General features: G+C 40.9%; 1 protein-coding gene across 5 annotated transcripts; it reads right to left on the bottom strand.

Annotated features, from left to right (window-relative positions):
• Window positions 1–381: 381 nt before the first annotated feature.
• Window positions 382–26,442, bottom strand: uso1 (USO1 vesicle transport factor). 5 transcript variants are annotated; one of them, XM_049571395.1, is made up of 27 exons: window positions 26,199–26,442; window positions 23,411–23,497; window positions 21,457–21,521; window positions 21,251–21,327; window positions 20,983–20,994; window positions 20,654–20,707; window positions 18,280–18,380; window positions 18,089–18,191; window positions 17,862–17,917; window positions 16,859–16,979; window positions 16,554–16,732; window positions 16,312–16,452; window positions 16,130–16,218; window positions 15,896–16,050; window positions 15,061–15,266; window positions 14,889–14,909; window positions 10,744–10,854; window positions 10,352–10,470; window positions 9,630–9,811; window positions 9,404–9,525; window positions 9,173–9,311; window positions 6,789–6,955; window positions 4,587–4,643; window positions 4,113–4,211; window positions 3,914–4,018; window positions 3,482–3,697; window positions 382–1,274 (listed from the first exon to the last, which is right to left on the bottom strand). In XM_049571395.1, the coding sequence occupies exons 1-27, from the start codon at window positions 26,262–26,264 to the stop codon at window positions 1,200–1,202; spliced, it is 2,925 nt and encodes a 974-aa protein (XP_049427352.1). In that variant the 5' UTR covers window positions 26,265–26,442; the 3' UTR covers window positions 382–1,199. The 5 variants fall into 5 exon arrangements, with proteins under 5 accessions (XP_049427352.1, XP_049427353.1, XP_049427355.1 ...); XM_049571396.1 differs by lacking the exon at window positions 20,983–20,994; XM_049571398.1 differs by lacking the exons at window positions 20,654–20,707; window positions 20,983–20,994.
• Between the last annotated feature and the right edge of the window lie 697 nt (window positions 26,443–27,139).

Genomic DNA, 27,139 nt, shown 5'->3' on the forward strand with positions numbered 1-27,139 from the left:
ATGTCAAAAACCAATCAGTGGTTTAGTGATAAAGACGAAGACAAAACCAAAACATCCCCTTTCAAATCCTGCTGGGACATTTTGAATTTAGACATGTCCTGTTTCAAGAAACATTTGTGTACACGTCTGGTTTATTTAGTTACATTAACAAAAAGTGTTTTGCAGGCATATTTTCATGTCCAAGAAATATCAGCGATCATTGCCATTATTTGCCGTAATATGTTTGGTAGTGTGGATATGACAATACCACAAAGATATTTCAATACAGGTCTCATATTAGTACTGACAAGATGCTTACAGTATGTGTTGGCATCTCTAAAAGTTATCCAGTCCTATATTTAGACATGAATGACCTGAAAAAAACAAACAAACACAAAAGTCTCACTGTGGATTTAGTAAAATTTAATTATTTATCTACAATTATACCTCCATTCAGGCATTCAGACTGATAGATTCTTTATTCATCTCAACGTGGTTCATAAACTGATAAGTTACACAGTATCATACAGAAGCTGGATGCCAGTACTGGACAAAAAGTTGCAAAAATATCTTTTTTGTCTTTACATGTTTTCTGTCAGTGTTTTTGCAGCATATTGTAGAGCGGTTAGGGTGTGTCGTCGAAGTGAAATGGAAAAAGTGAGTGTTGAAATACACACTGAACTCAAACCAAAGAGGTGTGAAAATAAATTCAAGGTTGCAGAGATTCCTAACGGCTGCATCGTGTTTATGATAAAACGAGAATAATAACAAATCTGCTTACGGTTGCATTTTTTTGCTACATCTTAAATCCTCCTCTCTAAATGTTCCAGATGACTTGTGTGTAAATACTAACCTAGCGTTCTCTTGTGATTACAAACTATATGACGGTACATTACAATAAACACAAGACTGGTAAAATCCATCACAAGCTGATGGCAAAAGTAGCAGAGATGAATGCACTGACATGTCCAAATATTTCCGCCGTCACTGAAAACTGAATCCTTGGGGAAAAAAATATTCAAACAACTAACATGTACATGTGACGTGACAAGGAGGTAAAGAAAAATGAAGATCGCATGGCAGCTGGGGAGAGAAACTGCACCAGTACATTAGTCCTACTCTTCAGTTTCTCAGGTGTGTTTCTGCAAAGTTTCTTCTCTCGCCTGTTGGCAGACAAATATTCCCATTTCTCCTTTTCTTTTCTTTCAGTGTTTTTTCCTCTAGTCCTCATCTTCATCCTCCTCGTAGTCGTCGTCTGTTTGGTCCCGCGCATCCAGGTCGTCTTCATCGTCCACCTGTAAGGAAAGTGCCACAGTCTAACTAAAGCAAACACACGAAACACAGCTGAGTGATCAGGACATAAAGCGCTTTGTTTGAAGATGTGAAGCTCACTACTCACAACATCTCTGCTACCAAAAACTACCACCACAGATAAGAAGTTAAACTGAGAGAAGAGCTTAAGATTATAAAAGCTTTCAGTCTATTTTGTGTCTCGACAGTCAGATAAAATTAATGAGTAAGTACAGAGGACAATATTAAGGACATGAGGTAGATATACACTGAACGATTTCAGACAGTTTCTGACCCGACTGTTGTTATGGTCGGAAAAAAAATTCAGCTTCATCAGGTGTCATTTACCGTGCAGTGTACTGGGGGAGTGAGGACCAACCATGGACTGATCAACTGCTCACGACCTTGCCGTCGGTCATTCAGAGCAATTTCTGGCAAGTCAGAAATTCTGGTTGGCTGTCATCAGACTCTTCTCACACAGTTGAAGCAATGCCACAACTCAATTCCCCAAGATCAAGATGCCCTTTTTCTCAGTCAATCAGGTGTACAGTGTAACCTATACCCAGCTAGTTTGTTGATGCTGCTAACTTGCGTGCACATGCCGAAGACAGAGAAGGAATCAAAACTTAGACAAAAATGAACTTTAAAGCTATTTTAGGGACGTCTGTCTCTACAAGTGAAGCGAGACTCTGATAGCAAAAGAGACTTTTACCTGCCCGCAGCCTGATGCTTTTAAATCAATCTTTATTGACAGTTGTCAATAGCCGAAATGGTCCACTGGAGCTAACAGACCTTTTTAGTTTCTATTTTACACAGTCAAGTATGAGCCAGGGTTCCCACACAAAACTTTTCTGCAAATTTTCCATAATATTTTGGCCCCTATTTTTCATGACTCAATTCAAGTAATATAGGCCTGTAAAGTATCCTCCAGCATCTGTGTGAAGAGAGGGTCACCTCTAAAGCTCGGTCTATTGTGTTGGTTGGACTCTCAGCATCCCCTCCATGTTGAGTTTCAGATGCTTCCATCAGGGCGGAGGTTCTGCCTCCCTAAATGTAGAACAATCTGTCTGTGATCGCTTTTCTTAACCATCGGTGGCCACTAATTGTGCATGATTTACCCCTGACAGTGTGTGATACTGGATTCTGTGTGTTATGTATTTGTACTGCCCCCTGCAGACATTTAAGTTTTACCTTACCTTACCTTACCTTATCATAGGGCACCATAATGAGGTTCTTGCTCCAGTGTGCTCTGTGACAGGCATTGTAATGAAAATATAGCATGAAGTGGAACAGAGTGCCTTTGTGTGTACACATACACTGGACACAACTATTGTGCCTGGGGATGGCAGGCACAAAATATGTGCTGATGCTGGCAGTCTGTTAAGTAGCCTTTTGGTTATCTTGATGCTTTGTCTTATAGCATGACTGACCAGAGCCGCTTCCCCATGTTGCCAATGTCAAACGCTTTGGTGCAGAGCGTACATCCAGCGCAGCTACAGTCTGCCTCTCGCTTGAGCCATGTATCATATTCATCATTTGAAAGCCAAATTATATGAAACATTCACTTCGCAGGCATTTGCAAATACGCAAACTGCTAGCGCTTGCTAACTTTGCTCACTTGTTAGACAATCCTGTCGCTGACAAGCTGCACACACCAATATGTATTGCATGATACTGGTGACATTAATTGCAAACCATTTCCAGTTTTTCCAATTTCATAACTTTTCAAGGGATTTCATGACCGTGGGAACCCCGTATGATCGTGGCTTGACGATCAGACCATACAGTGTGAGCACATAAATCATGAGCTTTGGCTTCACATCCCAGACGATCTGCTTGTACAGTAGGGGTTAGAATTTGACAATATCATTTCTAAAATCCTCCAGTGTACGGCTTTATGCTGAAACATGTTTTTTTCCCCGCTGCATTTAGTCAAACATGCAGGGAGGTCATTCAGAAAATCATTTGTGTGCCTGTTTCCTTTATACTTGTGGTTTTTTTTAAAATATATTTTGAACCCTCTTTCTGACGATAATCCCGATGTGTGTGTTTCAATATTTATTTAAATACACCTAAAGTTAACAAAAATATCCTTTTTAAGTGGAGCAATGACTAACACTTGAGATATTTTTCCATATTTTCTACTCCTGGATTTTACTCTTATCTGTGAAACCTTCAATCACCACAAACATAACAAATACTGATTGTCTACCGTCTCTCCGAGGTCTTTGAGTCTCTGTTTGAGGCTGTGGATCTTCTGGTCCTGGTCTGCCAGCAGCATCAGCAGGTCGTCCTGCTCCTTCTTGGACTCTTGCACCTCTGTTTGCAGCTTTGTTTTCTCCGTCTGCAGGATGGCCACCGTGCTGTTGGCTGAGGCCAGCTGCTGCTCCAGCTCTGCCCGACTCTGCGACAGGCTCTTAGCCTCCTCCTGAAACCAAGGAGGAGGAAGGAGAGGACAGAATAGACAGGTAGAAAAGGGTGTAGATGTTGAATAGAATAATCCATAAATACAAATAATGGGAGCCAAGGAAATAAAATATATAATGAATAAATACAACATTTCAAAGAGATCAGAGCCAACTGGTGTAAACATACAGGAAGTGCATCAGGGTGACATTTTTTTGCAACAGTTTTTCCCACACACCTTGAGTTTCTCTGTCTCGGTTGTCTGTGCTGCCAGTCTGCTCTCTACTTCTGCTATCTTGGCAGCATCTGATGAACCGTCACTGCTGGAGACTGCGTCCGAAGACTGAGAGACACCAGTGGGAGGATGATTCATTTAGTATCCATCAAGAATAATGTGATATATTTGCCACAAAATGTCTCATTTGCCTGATATTTACCCCGGCTTCAGCTCTTCTGAGCAGCTCTTGTCTCTCTGTCTTCATCTGGGTGATTTCTGCCGACTGAGACTGAACCTGACTCCTCAGAGCCTCCAGCTCCTGCAACAGACAACAGTCAAACAACACTTACAAAAATACATGTCATGTACAAAATCTCTGAAATACTGACATTTCTTTATTAACGGGATAAACCCCTTGAGATGCAACATCTCGTTTGCGAGGGGGTCCTGAATGAATCTGAATGAATGAAATGAAATACTGAAACATAGATGAAGGTTTTTAGGGATAACGCTGATGACATTCCAAATGGGCTCTGGGCTGAGTAACAGAAGGCAGGGAAGTCGAAAAGAATTAAGAACGACGGTGTTGGTTTCATCTCTTACAAACAAATATAGATGCCAGCCCTCCCCTTTCACATCTGCCCACAAGCAAAGAATTAACACGGGGGAAGTGTGTTTTAGTGATGAAACTCACCTTGAGCAGTTCTGTGTTGTCTGATCCTGCTGCTGAACCTTCTGTTTTCTCTGACCGCTACAGTTACACACACAGAGGAAACAAAATACATGAATGAAGCAAAATGATCAAAGTAAAACTCTACTTGTAGGATTACAATCAGAATAGGGCTGCAATAGAAACATTTTTCAATGTCGATTAATGTGCTGATTATTTTCTTATTCCTTGTCTGTTGAGTGTCAGGAAATTGCAAAAATCGTCCATCAGAGTTTCCCCAGAGCCGAAGGTTACGACTTCAAATGTCTTGTCTTTGTCAGACCAACAGTCAAAAACACAAAGATGTTCAATTTACAGTGATAAAAAAACAAAAGAGCAAATCATCACATTGAAGAATCTGAAACTGCAGGAGAGCCGCCAAATTATTGATTGATAATTTGAGTTTTAATTGATTTTTTTTTTCCCCAAGAATTTAAACATGTCTGAAAATATACATTAACATCAATCCATAGGCCGTCATGTGAGCTAGCTAACGCTAAATGACTGTGTGGCACTTATCTATAATGGCAGGGTGATCTAGTTAGCTAACATTTATGTACTATTGAAACATGTTGGCCAGTTAGCTGTATTATTATTCCCAGTGTACGGACATTCTTGTGAGCCACAATGAATCGTTTTATAACTTTTCAAGCAAAAGACTGACAAACCGTCCACCTAAGAAACCACCGGCAACAGTGCCAAGGGTCGGGCTAATGCATATAGCTATGCTACAACTGCTGCTGACTTAGCAGTTACAGGCCAGCACACACAAGACAAATACTAAGAGAATAATCTCAAATGAAACTCAGTTTTGTTTTTTTAAAGATTATTTTTTGGCCTTTGATTGAAAGGACAGTGGTAGTGGGAAATGAGGCTGCAGGTCTGAATCAAACCTGCAGCTGCCATGGCGAGGACGTAGCTTTTGTAAACAGGGTGCCTGCTCTACCAGGTGAGCTACTTGGCACCCCGCAACTCAGTTTACAAAGTGTACGTAGTAGGGGGTCCCTGCTCCCTCTCTCTTTGAGCTAAGGGTCCTTGGCCTGAAAAGTGTTGACTCCTGACTTAGATGATAAATCGACTAACAAAATAGCTGCTTAATAACTTCCTGTCAACTGACTAATCAATTAATCAACAAATTGTTGCAGCTCTAAGGGCTGGTACACATGGCGCATTTTTTGTGCTCTCAAATCCCTTCTTTTCAATGTAGACACGCAAAAGACTCATTAAAAGCAAAAGCGATGCCATCACGGCACGCAAGCGTTCCCAAGCGCCCGTTTTTCAGAGTGCATGGCTGCACCCTGAGATTTTGGAACGCAGCAAAGTGCACTGCATGTCATGTGATAAGAAACAACAGATCAAAGCTGGTGTATCTTCCCTTTCTTCTGTAAATATCAGTCTGTGATAAATATGGGAAAGATGCTGATTATTTTGTGCAGGGCTACCCAGAGCTTTCAATATGTGCCATGGACAGTATTTTAGGCCTAATACACACTTAAAAACCACCTTGACGAAGATCAGCTCCATATTCAAGGTATCAGGCAAGCAGGCTATGATTCAGTGCGTGTTACGCCTGCTTAGTAACTTCATAACCTGCCTCTGCGCCCTGAAAGTTGGCACAGAGTTGGCACAAGGGTAGCACCCAGCGCCCGATCTTGTGTTTTCCAGGCGGCTAAAGACGTGGCATGCGTCCTGGCCCTGATTCAGTCAGTCTTACAGATACATACAATTCTTAAAATGAACACAAAGTGTTTTGTTAAGATTTTGATGTGATATTTTTTGTTGATTTAGCTTGGTTTGGTTTGTATGAAAACTGTAGTTAATGACTATTACTGTACTGTTGTCTGTCTGTTACCATGACAGTAAAGGCGTGGTCAGACGTTCAGTGCATGTCGTGTATTATTTAGAGTCTGTCTGTTGTTTGTATGTTATGTATAGATCCAACCAGAGATAACTAAACACAGTTTGTGTAATAAAGTCAACTAATTACTGATGACTTGAATATTAGTCTGTCTGCTAATCAATCATGTTCTGGTGTTTGAACAGTGACCACCGCTGCTGTCTGAGGCAAAACTCCGCCCAGTGTGTCACTGTGTCTGGAGGAGTGTGTGATTTCCCCACACAGCTCAACCACCTCCACTTGAAGCTTGCACACACAAACAAACACACTGAACATAGACATCTACTAACCAGGGTGTTGATGAGTGCATCTTTGTCACTGAGTTGTGTCTGAAGGAGTGAATGCTGCTTGCGGAGCTCCTCCACCTCCTCTCTGAGCTGTGTGAGCTCCTCCGTCTGCAGCCCGTTCACCTGAGAGCTCTCTCCTTGGCTGTTAGACTGACTCTGGTTGTCCTTACCTGAAGTTATAAAACACACACACACACACACACACACACACACACACACACACACACTCAGTTAAAATGTCATATAGATGTCGATGTTACAGATATTCACACATGCACTAAATGCAACATCAGCTACTGGAAATATGGTGACATAATTCTAGGGATACTGGATTTCATTATTCAGGAGTTTTAAAAAAATCTGATGGCACACAACCCGTTATATCAGCCTGGATGATTTATTAGTGTGGTTCTTGTAGAGTAAATAATCACATTAAGGGACGAGTTCAGATTGTTTTAGGGAGCTTTCAGACCCAGAGTCCACTTGCTTTGGTTTGAATCAGGGACTAATTTTCTTTGCCTAGAGTTGGGCATTTACAGGTGGACCAGATAAAATGCCTTGCGCGAGAAAACTGCTTTTTACTGGTTAGAAATTCCATGCGGTAACAATCCAGGAAGTAAACAAAACGTTGAAGAGTACACTTGCAAGATAAATGTGACACTTTCTAATGTCACAATGGAGGGACAACTACACAGGTTGATTTTAGCGCTGGTCATCGTGTACTATATTGCTGTCATTGTTCATTTTAGTCAAACCATACAGTCTGAAAATGAGGCGCGGCTCCAACTAGAAAACAATGTTTTGATGCATTGGATGTGCTGAATGTGCATATTAAGGCAGTACAGGAGGAGGTGCACATTAATAATCCTCCAGGACTGTAACATGCTCATGTTTAACCCAAACAATGTGTCATGTGACTGCAGGTGGTTCAGATCGAGGTCGGAACACGTTCTCACCACAAACGAATCGCATCAGAGTTCGTTTGTAACCAGACTGAGATCAAGAAGGTCTCAGTTTGGTTGTTTTGGTGCGCACCTGAGTGCGACTGCTGTGTTCACACCTGCCCAAACGAACCACACATAGGGGGCAAACGAAACTGGGTTCGATTGAACTGAACCAAACAGGGCAGGTGTGAAAAGACCCTTAGTTAAGTCTTTTTTTGTAATCCCTTTAGGGGCACATCAAACACACTGGTTTTAAATAGTAATAGATAACATGAGCCTCCAGCCTGACTGCGTTATCAAACAGCAAGATGGTTTCTGTGAGCTTTATTTTGGTTCTGTCATCGTAAAATAAAATCAGATACGATGATAAAATTACTGTTTATTTAAATGGAGTCTGGTGGGTTTGGCGACAGTGATTTTGGGGCTGTTGTGGCAAAACAAAAAGGATCTTACACTTTAACAAAAAGATCTATCTCTGTGGGGATCCTTCCCAACATGTCAGACACTTTGGATAATAATCTGAGCCTGTCAGCCATTTTCCCAAATGAACACAGGTTTATTTTCCTTTGCCTCTACTACACACTCTGCTCTACTTTCTCTCATTCTTCTAATGAAAACAGATGAAACTCCATAGCCCAGTAATACAAAAATTAACAACACTAATTCATGCTCATAGAGACAAACAATCTCCGCAACACAAGTACATACTGCTGAGGTTCCCAAAGTAGAGGAGGGGGAAACAAAAACGCACCCTCTGGGAAATTTTCTCTGATCTAGTGCAAGGACATTAACCAGTTGGACGTGTGCTAATGAACAGGAGATCATAATGAAAGGAGCTCGTAAATGTAGATGAGACATGTGAAAAAGAACAACAGCTGGCTTGTATCAGGTGAAACACAAGAGCACTGTACAGAAAGTAATTATTTCACTGTCCCTTTTCCACCCAACCTAGAAAATAAGCACTTTTAGTGGAGATAAACTGGCAGTGCAAACATGCCCTGAGTGTTTACACTGCAGCCTGGCCGCTGCCCTCGCTCAGTACTGGACCAATTTCAAAAAATGTTGTTCCCATTCGTCACTTAGACACAGGAACATGGGGGAAAAAAAACTTTACCTCTGGATTTTGGAGTTTATTTCTGTGTAGAGACAATGCAATTCTTCAGCATGATAGCAAATAATTTCTTTTCCCCCACAACGTTTAAGGATGTGATATTTTGTGTGTGTTCCTATAAGTAATGACTGTATCTATGTTGTTGCCCTGTGCACATACTGTTGTAAAACTGTATCTTGCGATGTCGCTGCATATCACTGCCGCCCCGTATCTTGGCACTGCAGCAGTAAAATGTTATCAGCTGGGATGGCAATTTATTCAACTAACAAACCAGACACAGAGTACTTCTTTCTCAAGGACAGATAAAACCTCAACCAGCCAGGTGAACCCACCTAATTTTAGCTTGAGGATGTTGTACTGATCTTTGTGCTGCTGGATCTGGGACAGCTGCTGGGTGACTGTGTTCTGCATTTGCTCGTTCTGAGTCGTCATGGATGCTACCTGCTCCTTCAGCTCCTGGATCTGAGCATCCTGAGGATCACACAATCAAAAATTAATCAGTCAACAGTCAAGTATGCAGAGATGACAAATAAAACCACACACAGAATAAGTGTGTTGTTTACCTGTTCTCTGATCAGCTCTTTATACTGCGTTACAATGTTGTCATGTTGTTCTAATGTCTTCTTCACCTCCTCTTCCTTCTTCTCCTCCTCACTGGATTTATGAACTGCTTTGGTGATCACACCTGTTCGGAGCAGGGAGAACAGTAATTCATGAGACACCAAATAACTTTGCTACTGCCATGATAAATGAACTATCACTGGACGTGGAGGATTATTTGCGACTGACCCTCTAGTTCTTTGACCAGCTTGGTGAACTCGTGGTCGAACAGCATCTGCTCCGGAGACGGGAAGACGGGCTGCGGCTTCTGAGCCGCCCGCGAGTACAGTTCATGTTTGGTGATGAAGCCCAGTTTCTCTACAAAGTTTTCCTTTCCAATGCGTTTCTCAATGAGCTGCTTTAGCTTTTCTCTGAGGAGGACAGAGACAACGTGGCACATCTTAAAACAGGACACAGCTTTTCAACCAACACTATGATGACATGATTTAAGTCAGATGAACTTTGGCTAAAATGGGTACAATTCTGGAAAATCCTGATTAAGTATTCATGCATGTTTTTAAATGTTAATATATACTATATATACACATTTATTGCACAACAAAGACTCACAGAGATGTCACAGTAATAGTAAAGTAGAAAAAAGTAAAGATCATTACTTGTAGCTATCTATCATAAACCTCAATAATTAAATCCAAACTGAAATTGCAATAGCACTTGCGTTTCTACAGTAGAACAAGAAGCTACTTGTATGATCCCCATACTGTATCTGTACATATCATACAACTGTGTTCCCACTGTGAAGCTTTACTGAGTCCAAATTCAGCGACCAAACACAACCATATGTGGCAAAACTGAATTTAAACTGGGGTTTTAGACTATGCCAGTTCATGCAAAGTTCAGGGATCGTGTTTACTGTGTTATTTTCAGGGTGTGTGTGAGCTGACACTTACTTGGTGTAGTTTTCCAGCGAGTTGTCGTTGTAATAGATGCAGATGCCGAGAAGCAGGGCACAAAGACCCTGCACCAGCCTTTCATCCTCTCCCAGATTCTCTGAGATCTGTGCTGTCAGCTGCAGGAGTCACACTCAGTCAAGGACTCATTCAACACCAGGCATTTTTGTCTCAAACACACACTTTCTTTAAACCTAGAAGTGGAATACAATGTTATATAGAACGTAGCTGAGAAGATTTAACTGTATTCCTAAAAGTTATTAATCAAAAATAAAAATAAAAGGTCCATCTGAAAGAAGTTTAATTAAGACTGAGTTTAAAGCTAGTTAACAAAACTATGATTAAATACAGACATTCACTGGTGGATGGCTTGTTAACGGCTTCAAGGATACAAAGGGAACATTTTCCTGATTGTGCAGAAAGTGTGTGACAGCGATCGGACAGTTGCTGATCCAAGTACACAGCAACATGAGGAGGCCCACTCTGGTCTGCACTTTACTGCCCTGTAGAGAAAAAAAGAAAAAACAAAACAGATGTCAACATGTGCTTTTTGAATTACAGTAAAAATTGCTAAGAAGAGTCCAAATATGTAATATTCTACTACTATTAAAATAGTTTGAGCTTAGACAATGAAGATGTTAAATGTGGGAAGTTACGTACATCAAGATACATGATCGTAACCATGATCAGAATGGCAACTAAAATTTCAATTAATTAGAATTTAAATCCTGGTTGTAGACTTTTAGATTTCGTCCAGATTTGCACATTATCCATGCGGTTTTTTCAAAAGAGCAAATTATAATTTGCAAAAGAAATCCAACAAAATTATTGCCAATGTATTAAATTCAAACAGGGAAAAAGCAAAGTAAAAAGGGGAGGGGGGGGGCTGATAAAATGACAACAAAAGTGCTTAATTATGAATTGGTGTTATAGGTAGCATTAATTTTGTTGGCACTTTTCCAACAGTAAATCCAATTTTCTTCCCATCCTGTCATGTAGGGAGTTTTGCCAGTTAACAAACATAAGAAAATGGTCAAATAAACCCACTGAAGCTTAACTGGGAGCACTTCGATCACATCAACCATTAGTAGTTAATAAGGTTATCACAAACAAAAAACAAGGACACAGTCAAAATTAATACATTATTATATTCAAACAAGGTTAGATATCCTGTATTAAGAAATCAAAGTCCTTTAAGCCTTAAAAAGCCCACATCTTTACCTCCAGGCATCACGTATACCACAATTTTCAACTAGTTTGTGGTTTGAAATTTTAATTCTGCGAGCGATTGATGACTTGCAATCCAAGTATCACAAAGTCAGAATTGATATTTTACTGTATTTCTAGCTGGCAGCACATGCAAAGCAAAAACCTGCTGAAGGTGCTTTTGAAAAATGAAAAAGGAACTGCAATAAAAAAAGAAGTGGTATAAAAATGATCATGCATTTCCATGAAAACAGCTTTGAGAAAGAGAGGTTTAAGATCTACATTTCCGCTTTACAAAAGTCAGCTTCCAATAGACAGACATTTATTGGAAACTTGTGCCAGTAAGTCATGAAGCAGTTAAAAATAATTAATCTCAATCAGCTGCAGAAAAAGAAATTGTGATTTTCATGGAGCTGGAATGCAAAAAAAATCCAGATTAAAACGGTGCAGAGGCAAATATAATCTGTAAACTCTAAACTATTTTGATGCCGCTAATACGATGGTGCATTAACACTTAATGCACATCATGCTTTAAGAAGAGCAGACGTCTTTCCTGAAGTGAAATGCCAAGAAAGTTTGTAAGTATGGAGATTTGAGTGATGAAGATGTGGGTAAAAATTAAAACTTATCAGCATTACAAACTACAAAAACTTACGAAATCACCTTTTCAGATTTTGTCTCCAAATGTGACGAAATGCAAAAATAAGGAGGAAAACAAAAGGACAGGAAAATGACCACAAGTTGAACAAACATTGGCCTCTGCATCAAAAAAAAAAAAAAGTCATACACTCAGCTTCTGTGTGTGTTTGTGACGGCGATTGTGGTTAAAACTAAAATCTAACAGTTAAAATTGAAGTTTCGAGCCAGAAGAATAAAGGCACAATTCCTCCTTTAAAACTAAAAACCACTGTTACAATGAGTTTTAACATGAATACATTATCTTTAACTGTCAGAGCAAACTGACCACATTCTCGTCAGCCTGGGGGCTCATAGGGATGTGAGAAAAACAATGTTAACACTGGTCCAACTGGTCTACTTCAGGCTACCTCTACAGGTTGGCGTCCAGAAGGCAACCTGCTCAGAAGTCTGAACTACCTCTGCTGTCTCTTCTCAACACAAACAAGCAGGAGTTATATTCCAGGTTACTTCTGAGCGTCCGAGTTCCTCACCCTGTTCCCAATCTCATTTTTTCCAGTCATTATCTCAAGTTAAGGACCACAGGTGAGGGCTTCACCTTCTGGATTAGCTCCCTCCTTACTGGAACAGTCCAGTAAAAACCTGCACTTCTCCTCAAGCCACAACAACACACACACATCACTCCACATCCTGCATGTACTCAAACTCCTTCTCTACAAAAAAGAGACATTTTAAGAGCTGATTTTTATCCCCTGGGGTAATACCAGAGGTAAGTTTACAAAGATGTTCGCTTTTGCCCACTGCCTTACCAACAATACACTAGATTCCTACACCAAGCCCTGATGCTGGCCCCCTGGTTACTTCATCTAGTTGAACATGACAAAGTAACTTTGGTTGCCTAGGATAGGAGTCCAATTTCCTTGATTCAGACTCACTCACCTCACTTAAGATCAAATTAACCGAAACCAAGGAGTTTCACCGGGAAGGTGAAGCCAAGTTTGTGCATTTCAGCAGACTGCCAAAGACCCTCATTGCAAAATCTACAACAGGAGATAAAAAGAAGAATTTGCAGCTCCAGGGGACGCATGAGGAGAGCAATGTAACACCCAGAGAAACCGGGAAGGTTGGTTAAGTATGGCTGAATGATTTCAACCTTCATCTCAACTCTGAAACCCTTAAAACAAAACTTTACATTTTTTTTTTGTATAGGTCCAGTATTGAGCGAGAGCACTGAAGCCAGCAGCCACAAAAGAGGCTGCAATGTAATCCTTCGGGGCATATGTATGTCAATAGGAAGAGGTTGTTTTTGCCACTGACAGGCTCAGGTTGTTGTTTTAAGTGTCTGACAACAGTATGGCAAGGATTCACGCAAAGAATTGTCTATTGTCTTCCTGCAAGACCTCAACAAACGAGACTCCAGAACGAGACTTCTTCTTGAGCAAGACTTGGTTAGACACAATAACAACCACACTGGATCAAGCAAAAGGTAACAATCGGAGCTTGTCAGTGGCAAAAACAAGCACTTCATGGACACACACTGATGGTGCACCATTATTCAGAAGATTAAATTGCAGCCTATTTCACGTCTGCCAGCTGCAGCACCCTTGCTCAATACTGGACCAATTTCAAAAATTGTTGTCTCCATTAGTCACTTATGTAGTGCTCACACCGGGTGCAAATAAGACAACTCCCCCGAGTGAATTACATGTAAAGGTAATGTAATGACACGATCAGACGCGAATGGACGCAACGAGAATGACGCAAAATACATGAAGTAAGCGGCGCAAATTAAGCAAATAGAGCAATTTCACGTTGTATGTTTATTCGCGAGAGTTGAAAAATCTGAACTTCTTTGACCAATTCACGCCGTGATACCCAATCAGCATTGAGATCCTCCAGGGACATATGACGCCGAGGACGTACTGGCTTATGTTCATTCATCAATTCAGCGATTTCACGCATGGAAGAAGCCAGTCAACACAAATACTCTAGCGTTTAAACTTGTGCAAGTACTGCAAGTCAAAAATTCACATCACATTTGGTGTGAACACAGCATTAGACATGAAGACATTAGGAAAATAGGGTCCAGGTTGTAAAATACTTCCCTTTAAATCGATTTTTATAACAACTTGAATCTACAGTAAAGCTTGAATAATCCTTGTTAGTATAAACTATAAAATCTTGTGGCACCTGTACTGAGCATTTGTACATGTAAGTAACCAGACAACTAAAAGCAGCAATCTCTCACTCGGACAGGAGAAAGGCCCAAAAGCTGCTGCAGGACACATCCTGAACACACAGATGAGGGCTTACACAGCATACAAACCAAGGTCACAGCTCAAAGCAGGTGTTAGGATGACAAAACCACAAGAAACAGCTGCTACGCCCCTTTTCTCTAAACCTATCTTAGGTGTCCACTTGTGTACTTCCCACTAGTGAACACAGTGAGAGCAATGACAGCGTTCAACTCTGTGGGGACGAGCGCAACCGTGTGCCACCCTGATGAGAAAGAACGGGGTCATAGCCGTAAGTTAGGGACGAAAGAGGGGTAGTAAAGAGTTAAAAGGGAAGCAAGATCCCCCAACAAGTCGGCCAACGAGATCCCTTCTACAGATGCCAAGCCAAAATAACCAGCGTAGGTGCTGCCCAAATACTCACAACACAACACACGCACACACACAAACACATTACTTACCCGCCGGACGATCTTATCTCCCTGCAAAACCACAATAATGTGACACCGTTCTATTCACTGTTGTTGACACTTAAGTATTAACCTTTATCTACCAAAAATCCTTCCTATCCAGACACTCATATCCTGTTAGCATCTTTACTGCTGTGGCTAAGTGCTGCTGTTATCGTCCTACCTGGGAGAGGATGTTGGTGCACTGCTGCAGCAGGGAGACGGGGGGCTTTCCCAGGCTGGTGGCCAGTTGGACCCTCAGCAGCTGCTCCTTCTGAGTGAGGTTGTCCTGCAGGGCGTGAGCCAAGGCCACAGCGGCACACCAGTTGGACAGAGAGTCTGCTGAGAACAGGCCTCCACACAGCAGCTGGCCCGCTGAGATGGAATTGGCTGAGGGGAAAAAAGAGAGCGAGTCAGTAAATAAATAATTGTGAATACAGAAATAAAGCTGAAGACAGAATAAAAAAATGTTAATCCATCTTTGGGTGTGGTAATATGCATTGTGTAACTTCAACACAGAAACGCCTCACCCCGTCCGGCTACTGTTTGCAAACAACAAACAGTTTCACCAGCGAAAGTAAGGCGAAGGCCCACTCCAGATTTGCCATATTCGCTTTTATGTTTTGGTTTCAGTGCTGTGTCTGCAATTTTTGAAGCCCCCTGTTGGACGTGTGCTGCCTACGGTCTGGCACCTGGTTGCCAACCTGTTTATAAAGTTCCGCACTCAGGAACATCCTGAGCACAGCAAAAATGAGGAAAATACAGACAGAGGGCAAAGTCTCTGCAGATAAATACACTGCCACACACCTCTAGTGGGTCATAAGTGATGATTGAGAGGATTTAGTTTTGTATGAGCCTATATGTTGTTTTGTCTGACACTGGATTCATAAAATGTATTAACCTACTTGAATACTGTTTGTACAAAGACAACACATGGTGTCTAATCAGGACAAACTGTCTATAAACTCTTAAAAGATCTGATAATGCCACTTCTATGCTCTCGTCCCAGTGTAACCTACCATCAATGGTGGAGGGCAGCAGCGTAGCCACAATCTCCCCCTGTCCTTTCTGGTTTTTGTACAGGAAACACTGGAAACAGTAGAGTACTGCACAGCGAAGCACAAATGGTTGCCTCTCATTCACCATGGACATGAGCAGCACTACAATGGCAGGTCTATGGACAGAAGAAGAGGAGAGATCAGTACAGATCAATATGGGAGATTCAATGTCTTGGTTCACTGGTAGCGTCTCACCTTGGTGGGTTTGAAGGAGCGTTGACAGATGCAAAGTAGTCCTGGTTGACCTGTGAGCCTCTGATGACCTCTGATACAGTGTTGATGGTCTGAAAGAAAGCGGCCACATCATGAGCTTGAATACACTATGTCTCAAAAAAGTCAAGCTATTCTCTGTATTAGGTAGGACTCTCTGTCATTACCTCAGTGAGGATGTCAGCAGGCACGCCAGTGGCCATGAGGATGGTGCACAGCTGCTGCAGCAGCCCACACTGGTACATGGACTTCTGACAGCTGGCTGTAGCTCCAGGAGAGTTCACTGGAGACACCATGACTCGCACCAACTGGGAACAGAACAAAATTATATCACGTTATCGTCATCACTGTGCTTGTTGAATTTGTGAATAGATTTAAGCAACAGTTTAACATGAGTGTTCTGCACTACCTGCAGCATGAGGTGGAGGTTGGTGACCTTCTGAGCAGACCAGCCAGAGTTATCATCACCGACCTCAAACCAGGGCTTCATTCTCTGAATGTAGGAGCCCTCTTTGAAGAAGTTCTGATTGGAGCTGTTGTTCTTCAGCAGGTTGAGCAGCAGCAGCAGACAGTCCTCCACCACAATGCCTGAACAGAGGGAGAAGGATGTGCGAATCAGTCAGGGACATATAGACATATAGGGATTGTATGTAAATACTTTGAGACAATTCTGTATTGAAGATCAGTAACTTCCATATCTCAAAATCCCTTTACCTCCATCACTGCTGCCCTCTTCTGTGATGATATCTAGAAGACGCTCAAATGCATTTTCAAATGCCACAATTTTCTGAATGGCAGCATTGCTTTTGGTCAGCTGTTGGAGCAACAGGAGGCCCTGTTGGAGGCGAAAAACAGGTCGTCATTCATCTGATTGATGTTCCCTTTCATTTTAAAACAGTGCTTTAAAATGACAACAATCTCCATTCACACAAGCATTTTAGCACCGTTTGAGAAATCATCACCATCCATACTGACACGCCTAAAAATGCTTATCACGTGACCATTCATGCAAACTGGGCATGCTTGTGCCAGTGTAATCAGGAAGCACATTCTCTTCTCTGCGGTTGGTTGCACAGTTGCAGAAAAAGCGCTACAGAGAAAGGACAGTACATGCAAAATAGACAAAAATTTCGATGCTTGGACAGAGGACGGGGTTGAAACTGTTGCTGACAGTAACATTGTTAGGACTGTGGAAAACATAGATTTGGAAAGCAAATTTGGAAGACTGATAAAACCAGTCAGGAAGTGAACGTAGGTGTCTGCGTCATCATTTTTAAAAGACCCAGTTTCTGCCCCTCCAGACTAAGACGCAAGCCCGGTCAGCAGCTTTTTTTAGAAAAAACTTTTCCATTTAAGGGGTTTGAATACACCGCAGTAGTAGTGTTGACGTTGCTAAACATAGCAATAGTTGTGCGGGTATGAAGCCTTCTCAGATGCCAAAGCCGCAGTTATTTCATCTTTTGTTGTGTGAGGTAAACTATACAGTAAATACAGCGTTCACACTACAGAGTAATCCACCAGGAATGTGCACATTGGTTTAACTGGCAAATGCAGCGTGTTGCTGAATGACGTTAGATAGCGTTGCAGCACAAATTAAATCAGGAACAACTATTTTTGCTGGTCAATGGACAGGCCTCATTGAAATGAATGAAAGGACTGCACTTTTTCACACAGAGCTTAAGTTGGTCTTAACATGAAAGCGGGGACAAGTACTCACATCGTTTCGGATTACTTCTCTGGAGTCTGCCAATAAGTCCATCAATCTGGAAACACCTGCGGATGGACACATGAATAAAAAGGATGATTAAATATTGTGACATTTTGATAGACTGACTCATCTTTTTGTGCAACTTGTCAGCTTTTCATGATGATATTAAACTGATGGTGAGTAAAATCGTGACATTACAAAACCAGTGTGATCAGATGTGGAGTGGAGACACTCACCCATGGGGCTCACCAGAATGATACCCTGCACCTGGGGACCCTGGTTCTTCAGGAGAGCAGTCAACAGCTTCACCCCGGGCCAGCGTACATGGAAGTCAAACTCCTAAAAATCATACAGTGCATGAATACGTCAGGCAGTTGGTTGGACTAATATTACAACACATGCCACTGGAACAGAAAAGGTTTGTTACCTCTAACAGAGTGAGAAGCAGAGTCACATGTTCAGGGTCCTGAATGAACTGGTCTGTGAACTGGGCACCCAGGTCATCAGCCTGCTTCTGGGCAGCCTCATCTGTGAAGTGAGGTGAAAGCTGAAATTAACAACACCTCCAATAAACCCTGCAGCAGTCTAGTGAGCGGTTTGAGTTGGTTTGTCCATAACAATCAGCCTGAGTTAGAAAGCAATACTTACTGATATGCAAATCTTTCGGTAAGTCTTAATCACTGTTACTGATTAATGACTTTATATGTAATATGTGAATCCTTTAAAGAAATTTGCACATGCTCAGGGTGATACTTGTGAACGCGCCTTCTGGGAAAACAAAAGGGTGGCACACAGATGAGGGGACAGCTGGATAAAAGAGTGAAGAGGGTAAGCGCAACAAGGTTGCTATAAAAGTGATTCTATACATGGAAATAAACACTTAATGTGAGGTGTGCTGAGAGCTTTAGTGTGACAAATTAGCAACATCACTGCACTGAGAGTCAGTGTATACCCACCTGGAAATCTGACCATAACTTAAAAAGTATTTCAACTGCAAGCAATGCCGATAGTTTTAGATGTATTTATCCATATTTTGATGCATCCGTCTCCAAGATTTTTGCTTCAACCCCAAAAAGGTTTGCAACAGTGTGAGAATTTTATGGCTTCAGAATTAGTATTAAAACAGAAGGTTTTTATTTGGTTGAACAAACAATTTATGAGATTTGAAACTTCAAACTATTGAAAACGTTCTTCAATATTGTACCCAAGCAAATGTACACAATATGATGACGTTATAAAGGTTTCACTGTTTCCTACTGCATTCCTAACCCCCCCCAAAATGTTGTGGCTCTAGAAAATTACATTTAAAGCTACAATACTCAATATCTCCATATTAGCAATGGACCAAACGAGTATATGCAATGTAAGAGGAGTCACTTTTTTGCTTCTTTTAGCTCATTGTTTGGTTTTCCAGCTCACATCTTTACAGTTTTGGTTCACTCTCACTGCTGTCATCAGCGTAATTTCTGATCACAGCAAGCAGATGTTTTCAGCAGTCCAATAAAACCACTGTCCTCCAGCTGCCCAGCACCTATCGACAGGCAGAAAAAACTAGCGACTGGCTGGTGAAGATAAAATGGTGAAGCATATGGCAAATAAGAGTTCAATGGATGAGACCAAAATTTAATAAAAGGTAAATGGAGCCAGGTGGCCAGAAACACTATCCCAAATTACTACTACGTTTGCTCTCAGTGTGTTGGATATGTAAATAGGCAACTATTCACTAACATATTTACAAAACAAAATCAATCAAAAACAAAATCACTTAATGTAGACTGAAATATGTGCTTGTTAACAACAATTCACAAATCTCAAAAAGCTACAGGAAAGTGAGGAAATATGATTTTTTTTGTAAATTGGGTAAACTGATTAAAAAAAACACTTAAAGGTATACTGTATAGGATTTGTGTATAGTAATGTATAGACTAATGCAAAAGTAATCCCTCTCAATCACAGCAGAAGTGTCTGGCAGTGTGTACATCCTCAGAAACTCTGCTCCCTGCCTGCATTTTCTAATTTCCTTATTATTTTGCTGTGTGCGGGACGTTTATGGGCTGCAACATTTGAGCCATGGTGTGTTGCCCCCAGCCAATAACAGCACATAGGTGACATTGGGACTATATACAAAGGTAGTGACCAAGTGCCAGACCATAGATAACAGGTATCCAAGAAGAGGCTATGAAATTCGAGGACACAGCACCGAAAAAATAACTAAATAAATAAATAAAAATAAAGCTAGGCAACATGCCTAAAGGATAAAGCTTCCAAAATGCAAATAAATCTGGGGTTGGCTTTCATTTTCATGGGAATGAAGAGAAACAGGGAGTTGACCTGTTTTCTGTTGGACAGTAGGTACCAGTGGTTAGCTTAGTTAGCTTACTGAAGTATCGGTTTTTCCATTACAACAAATGTAACGTTCCTACAGTAGTACTCTTGTATCTTGCATCTTGCAGTGTAGAAACAAGCAGTGCAGGGAGGAGGCCCAAGTCTGAATATTGTATTTACAAGAAGGGAGAGACAATTCCTGCACAGTATACCTTTAAAAATCAAAAGACTAAGCAGTATAATTTCACCACAGCAGTGCAAAAACAACCAGGTATTAAAATGTGAAGGAAACAAAGGAGCAATGAGTGATGACATATTAACAGACAGAGGCTCAGGGATGTGATGGGATTAGTGAAGCATTATTGTTACCACCCAAACATCTTCTAGTCACTTCTCTAGTGCCAACTAATTTTAGTTAAGTTAGTTAAACAGCGCTCCTATAACTACAGCAGGGAAAGCTTGATTTCAGTACTGACCAGGCATGGAAACATTCTTTTGCTTCCCTGAAGCAGGGAGAGGGGTAACTGCGTCTGCGAGGGCAGGGTGGGGGGAAGAGGAAGTTTAAAGCCTCACCCAAAAGCTTGCATCCATTTCAACCACTCTGAAGAATCAGCTGAGTGATTCTTGTGAAGATACGCCATGACAACAACTCAAACTTTAATTTCATCAGCTGGTTACAATCTGTGCACTGCAGGAAGACTATTAATGTGCTCTTTCTCCATAACCCAACCAAGAACAACGTATGATTTGTAAGTACTGCTGGTGGTTAGGGGGGGTAGCATCATGCACAGTCAAAGAGTTTTACCTTCTGATTCATCTGTAGAGTTAAAACATGGAAGAGAAAAGAGAGACGAGAATCTTTAACTAAAGCAGTCAATATCAGTGTACAGACGAGGGGAATGCAAATTCACTGATGTCCAGTTGACATGAGTTTAAGTCATTTACACATGCAAACAAAACAATGGCTCAATCCCCATTTACAGTAGCCACACAATTAGGAGGAATTATCTCCAAACACTAACCAATTGAACGTGAATTTCTTAATTTCTGATAATACTGGGAGGGTTTCATACCTTGTTCTTCCTCCTCATCATTGCAGATGATGTTGTAAAGTGTGTCCAAAGCATAACCAAGGATTTCAGAGTCAGACCTATTCACGTAGCAGAAAGAAGCAGAGCGTTAGTAAAACACAGGTTTCGTTGTCTTGAGTCAAACAAAATACAAAACTCTTTTTAGGCCAACATGACCACACAGAAACACAAATGCTACATCAACATACCTGTCGGTTTGCAGTATGTTAATCAGGTGATCCATTGCCTGTGTGCCAACTTCCATGCGATATTTCTACAAAAGATAAAGGGGAAGGCTTATTTGTAAAGCACCTTATAACAAGAACGCAAGTCGAAGTGTTGTTAAGATAAAGACAAATAAGCTACAGGGCGAATAGTCCCAGATTTAATTCAATAAAAGGTGCTATAAACACAGAAGCATGACTTAAAGGGTTGGTTTGGATTTTTTAAGTGGGGTTGTATGAGGTACTTATCCATAGTTAGTTTATTACCCTCAATACATGGCAGTCAGCACATTGCCAGTTTGGAGATGTGGCAGGAATGCCAACACAGAAGCTAATCAATGTGCTGCTGTGGAGGGGGGTTAGCATCAAAATGTATTTTTGCAACCTAAAAAACAAATCAATATCAGTCCAAAATGGATGCTACACTGAGAATATTTTCACTGCTTTACCTTTCTGTCAGACACCCTCTTTTCTTTGGCACTACATTTTCTCAACTCGATCATGTCTGTATTCCTACGCAAAAGCACACACTGCACAGCATACACTGTGCTGTGCCACAGGTCAGCTGATTGTGTCAGACTTTCAATGGTTTATAGAAGAGACAACAAATACAGTAAAATAGAAAGCTGACTGATTATGACAGTGGAGAATAAATGAGGCTCACTGTGGAGACAGGAGGATACCTTTATGAACCAGAGTATGCGAAGGAAGAGCTTTTGCAGACAGAGACTGAACGAGCTGAAAGAGAGAGATGTGTAGGAATATGGAAGTTCTATGGTTTAGAAAATGTGGTGCCAAAGAAAAGGGCTCTCTGACAGCAAGGTAAAATGGTGATAATATTCTCAACATAGCGTCCACTTAAACTGGTAATGACTTTTTGGGTAGGCCATATGTTTTGCTGCTGCCCCTATCCACAGTAGTATGCTGCTTTCCATCGCTGATTCCTGTCTCTCTCAAAACTTGGAGCGTACAAACTGACATCAACTGTAGATAATAAAGTGACTATACTAGATCCTCATACAACCAAAAAAAATCCAAACTATCCCTTTTAAAAAACTGTTTTCTGGAAGTTTGTTCCAGATATGTAGTGGTGCATAACATCTATATGCTTTCTCTCCATGGTCCAGACCATCCATGACTTATAAACCAACAGTGGTATCTTAATATTACTCATAAGTTCAATGGTTTACTGTTGACAGGACACAACATTCAAAAACATTCAAAAAACAACATTCATAAACTTATACATACTGTGTTTCTTATAAAATACAGGAAGTCAACACATCCGTGTCTGCGTTTTTGACCAGCACCGACACTGCTGTGGTTTAATGTGAAACCCTGTGCCTCCTAAACCCCTTATTCATGCCTGATAAACTCATTACTCATGGTTGATGTGGCAGCCAGTAACAAAACTGTCCATGAAGAGAACTGAGAGGTGGCTTTCGAGAGGTTTATGTCTATGATTAGTTCATTTCATTCAGCAGAGTTTGACAAATGAGAGCTTTATCCATGACAGTGTGACAGAGGAGAAAACATTCGCAAAGGACCCAACTCATTTACATGACGTTAATACAGGGGAACGGGGATTTAATTCCACTGCTATTTCCTCCTCTGCTGACAGCCTCTCGTGTAAATTAAAAAAGGTTAATACACTGAACACCCACTGGAAGCATCATGAATGTGGCTTCACACAAACCCCATTACACAATCAGTTACCAGTTTATAAGATCTACTGTAGTCAAAAACAGCTCTGCAATGAATCTGCTTTGCTTTTTGAAACTGCTTTTTATACTGACAGGTGTTTCTAGTTTATTGTCCACCCTATTTATATCAATGATGGGAGGACTACTGCTGTATTAGATTGCATTAGTTTTAGTGATGTGTACCTCATAAGTCCACTACTGGAACTGTTTCCATTAAATTTGTCTTTTCACTTTACCTTTGAGAGGGACTTGAGAGCCCGGACAGCATCTCTGCGGTCTTCTAGGAGCGTCGAGGAGGCCACCCGGTCACACAACTTCTGAATCTGTTGATAGAGGAATCCTTATTTACTTTATGAGTAGGAGTACAAAGAATCATCACAAAATGTTGTTGTTTGTTTTCTTTTTGTGGTCGGAGGGGTCATAAGATGATTGACAGAAAACATTTTGTTACTCAGGAATGCATATTTTTTAATACTGTCCTGTAATCTTTGTAAATTATTGTAAAGGAAAAAACATTCTTTGGTTAACATGGTCACAGTCATACAATAAATTGACAGTTAATATGATTTACTAACTTGAAAAAATGCATTAATGTTTAGTTGCTTTTTAAATACCAGTATTAGGAAAGACGCCTAAAACTTTAACACAGTTTCATGATGAATGTATTGTGCATCCTGCAGGGGGGACAAGATGCCTTCCCAAACAGCCCAAACAGGATTGTCTACTGACAAGGATCTGATTATGTGGCTATGACACTCGTGCAATGCCTGCAAAACTCATGCATCTCACATGCTGCTGTACATTAAGCTTAGGTGTGTTTCATACTGGGATTACACCCTGTCAGGATCTGATACTTGTATTAATTTTACATCACTGGAAACTGAATATGTTTGAGTGCTTAACACAGGCAGATGATGCAGATTTGAAGATGTTTGAACCTGAGATTGTGATGAAAAATATTCACAATTTTATGGACTAAACAATTTATTGAGTAGACAGTAAAACAGCGATACTCAGTTTATGGCCCATTGGCTAAATGTAGTCTGTGATAGGGTGCAGGGTAGCTTGCTGACCATTTTCTAATTCACAATGAAATTAAACTGATTCACACTGCAATTTTTTTTGTACTTTGAATGTAAATAAATAAGATGCCAGAGTGCATAATAAAGCATCAAAATAGAGCTTATTTATAAAAGAAGTGCCAGCAGATTGGGGCTAATAGCTGAATGTCCTCAAATTCTAGAAATGCCCTTGTGCACACCTGACCTGTGCAGGGTTGCTGCCACTGGATCTATCTCATTTATTCAATCTCAGATATATATTATTGATGTTTGCTTATTAAGTGGTCCTGACCTCCTGTCATTTAACAAAAGTGGCCCCTGGGCAGGGCAGTTGAGTATCCCTGTGATAAATAGATAAATCAATAATGAAAGTAACCATCAGCTGCAGATCTACATGACAGTGCACTACAAGAAGGTGGCCTATTTTTTTATTTGGCACTAAATGCTTTTAATTCTATCTTTTTTACTGAATGTTAATAAACCAGAAAACATCAATTAAAAGCTTAGTCCAAAATATGCCCAGTCCCTTTTACTAGCCTGACGTAGCTACACATTTTGACAAATAAAGGCCTGTCTCAATCACACGCCTGCTCTGGTTGCCCAGCAAGTCATTTTAATAGAAGTTCTTTGGATGTATAAAACTGGACTGTTGACGTTCGTTAGCTGGTTGGATTGTGCATACAAATATAAATGTTTTAACTTTTGTCAATATGGAGATGCTACACATTGTTAGCTCGGTTAATTTCATTTTACTGAAGCCATGAGCACCAGAGAAGACCCTAAGTCATTCAGATTTACCGGCATGACAAAAAACAAGTGGTGACTGCTGCCTTCCTCAGAAGTTGTCGATTACCAGGTAAATTATTCTTATTCCTTTACTTGGTAGCGGTCCACCAATCAAGAGAATCAAATGTGATTTTCATGAAAATTAATCCAAGTTATGAATGTTGTTATAAAAACATTCATAACTTGGTCGTGTCGGTGTGCCGGGTGCTGTCATCCTCAGATGCTGTGAAACAAGTGTCGTAACATAATTGATATGTTATTCAAAGTCTAACTTTTACACATGTAATATTCATACTGTTCAAAAACACAATTTGATTGTATTTCCAAAATTTGCTGAGCAACAGCGTTGTTTAAAAGAAATTAAAGGCCTGTCCCATGTAGATGCCTGTCCCAAATATAAGCCTGTTGAGTTCAGTGGTTTAAGCAAATAACAGCCCAGGCTATAAATTGGAGTTTTACAGTATATTAGCTTCTGCTCAGGATCAGAAACAGCTTTAACGTCCACGTGTTTGTGCACATACAAGGAGTTTGACTATGGTTTTAGTGGCTTTCAATGTACAAATACAGCCAAAAACACAGACAACAAAGCTTATCAATGTGAGTATGAATATTTGACTACTTTGTACACGGATATTTATAAGCAGACTGTATATTAGCCCATGTAAACAACAGTAACACAATGACGTCTGCAGTGGTGCAGAGTGCAAAGGGTGCTGTAACAGAATGACTTATCTGACAGACTGCTTATAAACATGAATTATGTTGGAGGTTACTGAAAATAAAGATGTTGTAGAACATTTTTGATTGAGCGAATAACAGCTAATACTCCTAATGTCCTTCCTGTCCGTCTTCTTTCATTCATTTCCCCATTCATTACAGCTACACGTAGAGACACCAGCACATATGTCAGACAGCCTGCTGCTGACTGACAGGTATGCTACGTTAGCTAATTAGCCTCCTGACTAGCTCGTTGTTTTAATTTAGACAGGCTCCAGTTTATTCACATGTCATTCTTGGTGTTTTTAGGAGAAATAGAGAAATAACCCTCGGTGTATGATAGACACGGTTTATTGCTGACGTGTCTCACTCAGCTTGTCGGGTACACAGCGGTGGAAATGTTAGCAAGTTAACTGCAGCTAGCCGCAGCTAGCCGCAGCTAGCCGGGCTGGTTTCCTACCGTCTCCGCTCCGGACGGCTGCGGCCCGGCTGCCTGCCCACCCATCACTCCTCTGAAGAAGTTCATGTTTACAGACGTCCTCTCGGTGCCGTGTTCAAAGCGTCTCTCCTTCTGACAAAATCCCTCACACACTCCCTCAGTCGTCCGTGTGATAACTATATGAATGTGAAAGGAAAAACCGATACTAACTGAAGATTTTCTGACAGATCAGCCCGGATCGACCCCGGAACACAATTATGGGAATACTGCGCATGCGCGCAGACGTGGCGATACGTGGCTGATCAGCAGACAATTGGGATCAGTTATTTAAAGGGCAAGGAAAAGTCATTGATGATAGTGTGTTTGAAAGTTCATACACTGACACAAAGACCAGTTTCATTCAGGTCATCACTGTGAGAAAGGTAATGCAAAATTAGCAATGAAAGAAATAATGCAAAATGATGCAAAAATACTCTGACAGTACCAGGGGCGTAAATAAAGACAGTGCAGGCAGTGCTGTTACACTAGGTCCCGTTGGATGGGGAGGGGGGCTACACCTGTGTTCAAAGAACTCACATCAAATTAAAAATAGTGCCATTTATTATAGGCTATATGCCCTCAAAAATGCAAACCCATATCCACCATGATTACCGTCTTTTTTTAATTACAGCCAAAAAATAATACACAAAGCACAGATCAATCAATCAATCAATCAATTTTATTTATAAAGCCCAATATCACAAATCACAATTTGCCTCACAGGGCTTTACAGCATACGACATCCCTCTGTCCTTATGACCCTCGCAGCGGATAAGGAAAAACTCCCCCCCCCAAAAAAACCCTTTAACAGGGAAAAAGCAACTGAGGAGGGATCCCTCTTCCAGGATGGACAGACGTGCAATAGAACAGATCAGCATAATAAATTAAGACAAATCACAGATTTGACAGATCACAACATGACA

The sequence above is a fragment of the Epinephelus fuscoguttatus genome, linkage group LG3, assembly GCF_011397635.1.
Source record: "Epinephelus fuscoguttatus linkage group LG3, E.fuscoguttatus.final_Chr_v1".
Taxonomy (NCBI): Eukaryota; Metazoa; Chordata; class Actinopteri; order Perciformes; family Serranidae; genus Epinephelus; species Epinephelus fuscoguttatus.

What these genes read in the sequence shown, in the direction of transcription:
- uso1 (XM_049571395.1), bottom strand. Translation starts at nt 26,264, where the DNA reads ATGAACTTCTTCAGAGGAGTGATGGGTGGGCAGGCAGCCGGGCCGCAG. An exon ending in ACCTCCACCTCATGCTGCAG is followed by an intron (nt 16,453 to 16,553) that starts GTAGTGCAGAAC and finishes TTCTGTTCCCAG; the next exon opens with TTGGTGCGAGTCATGGTGTC. An exon ending in CTGCTGACATCCTCACTGAG is followed by an intron (nt 16,219 to 16,311) that starts GTAATGACAGAG and finishes GCTTTCTTTCAG; the next exon opens with ACCATCAACACTGTATCAGA.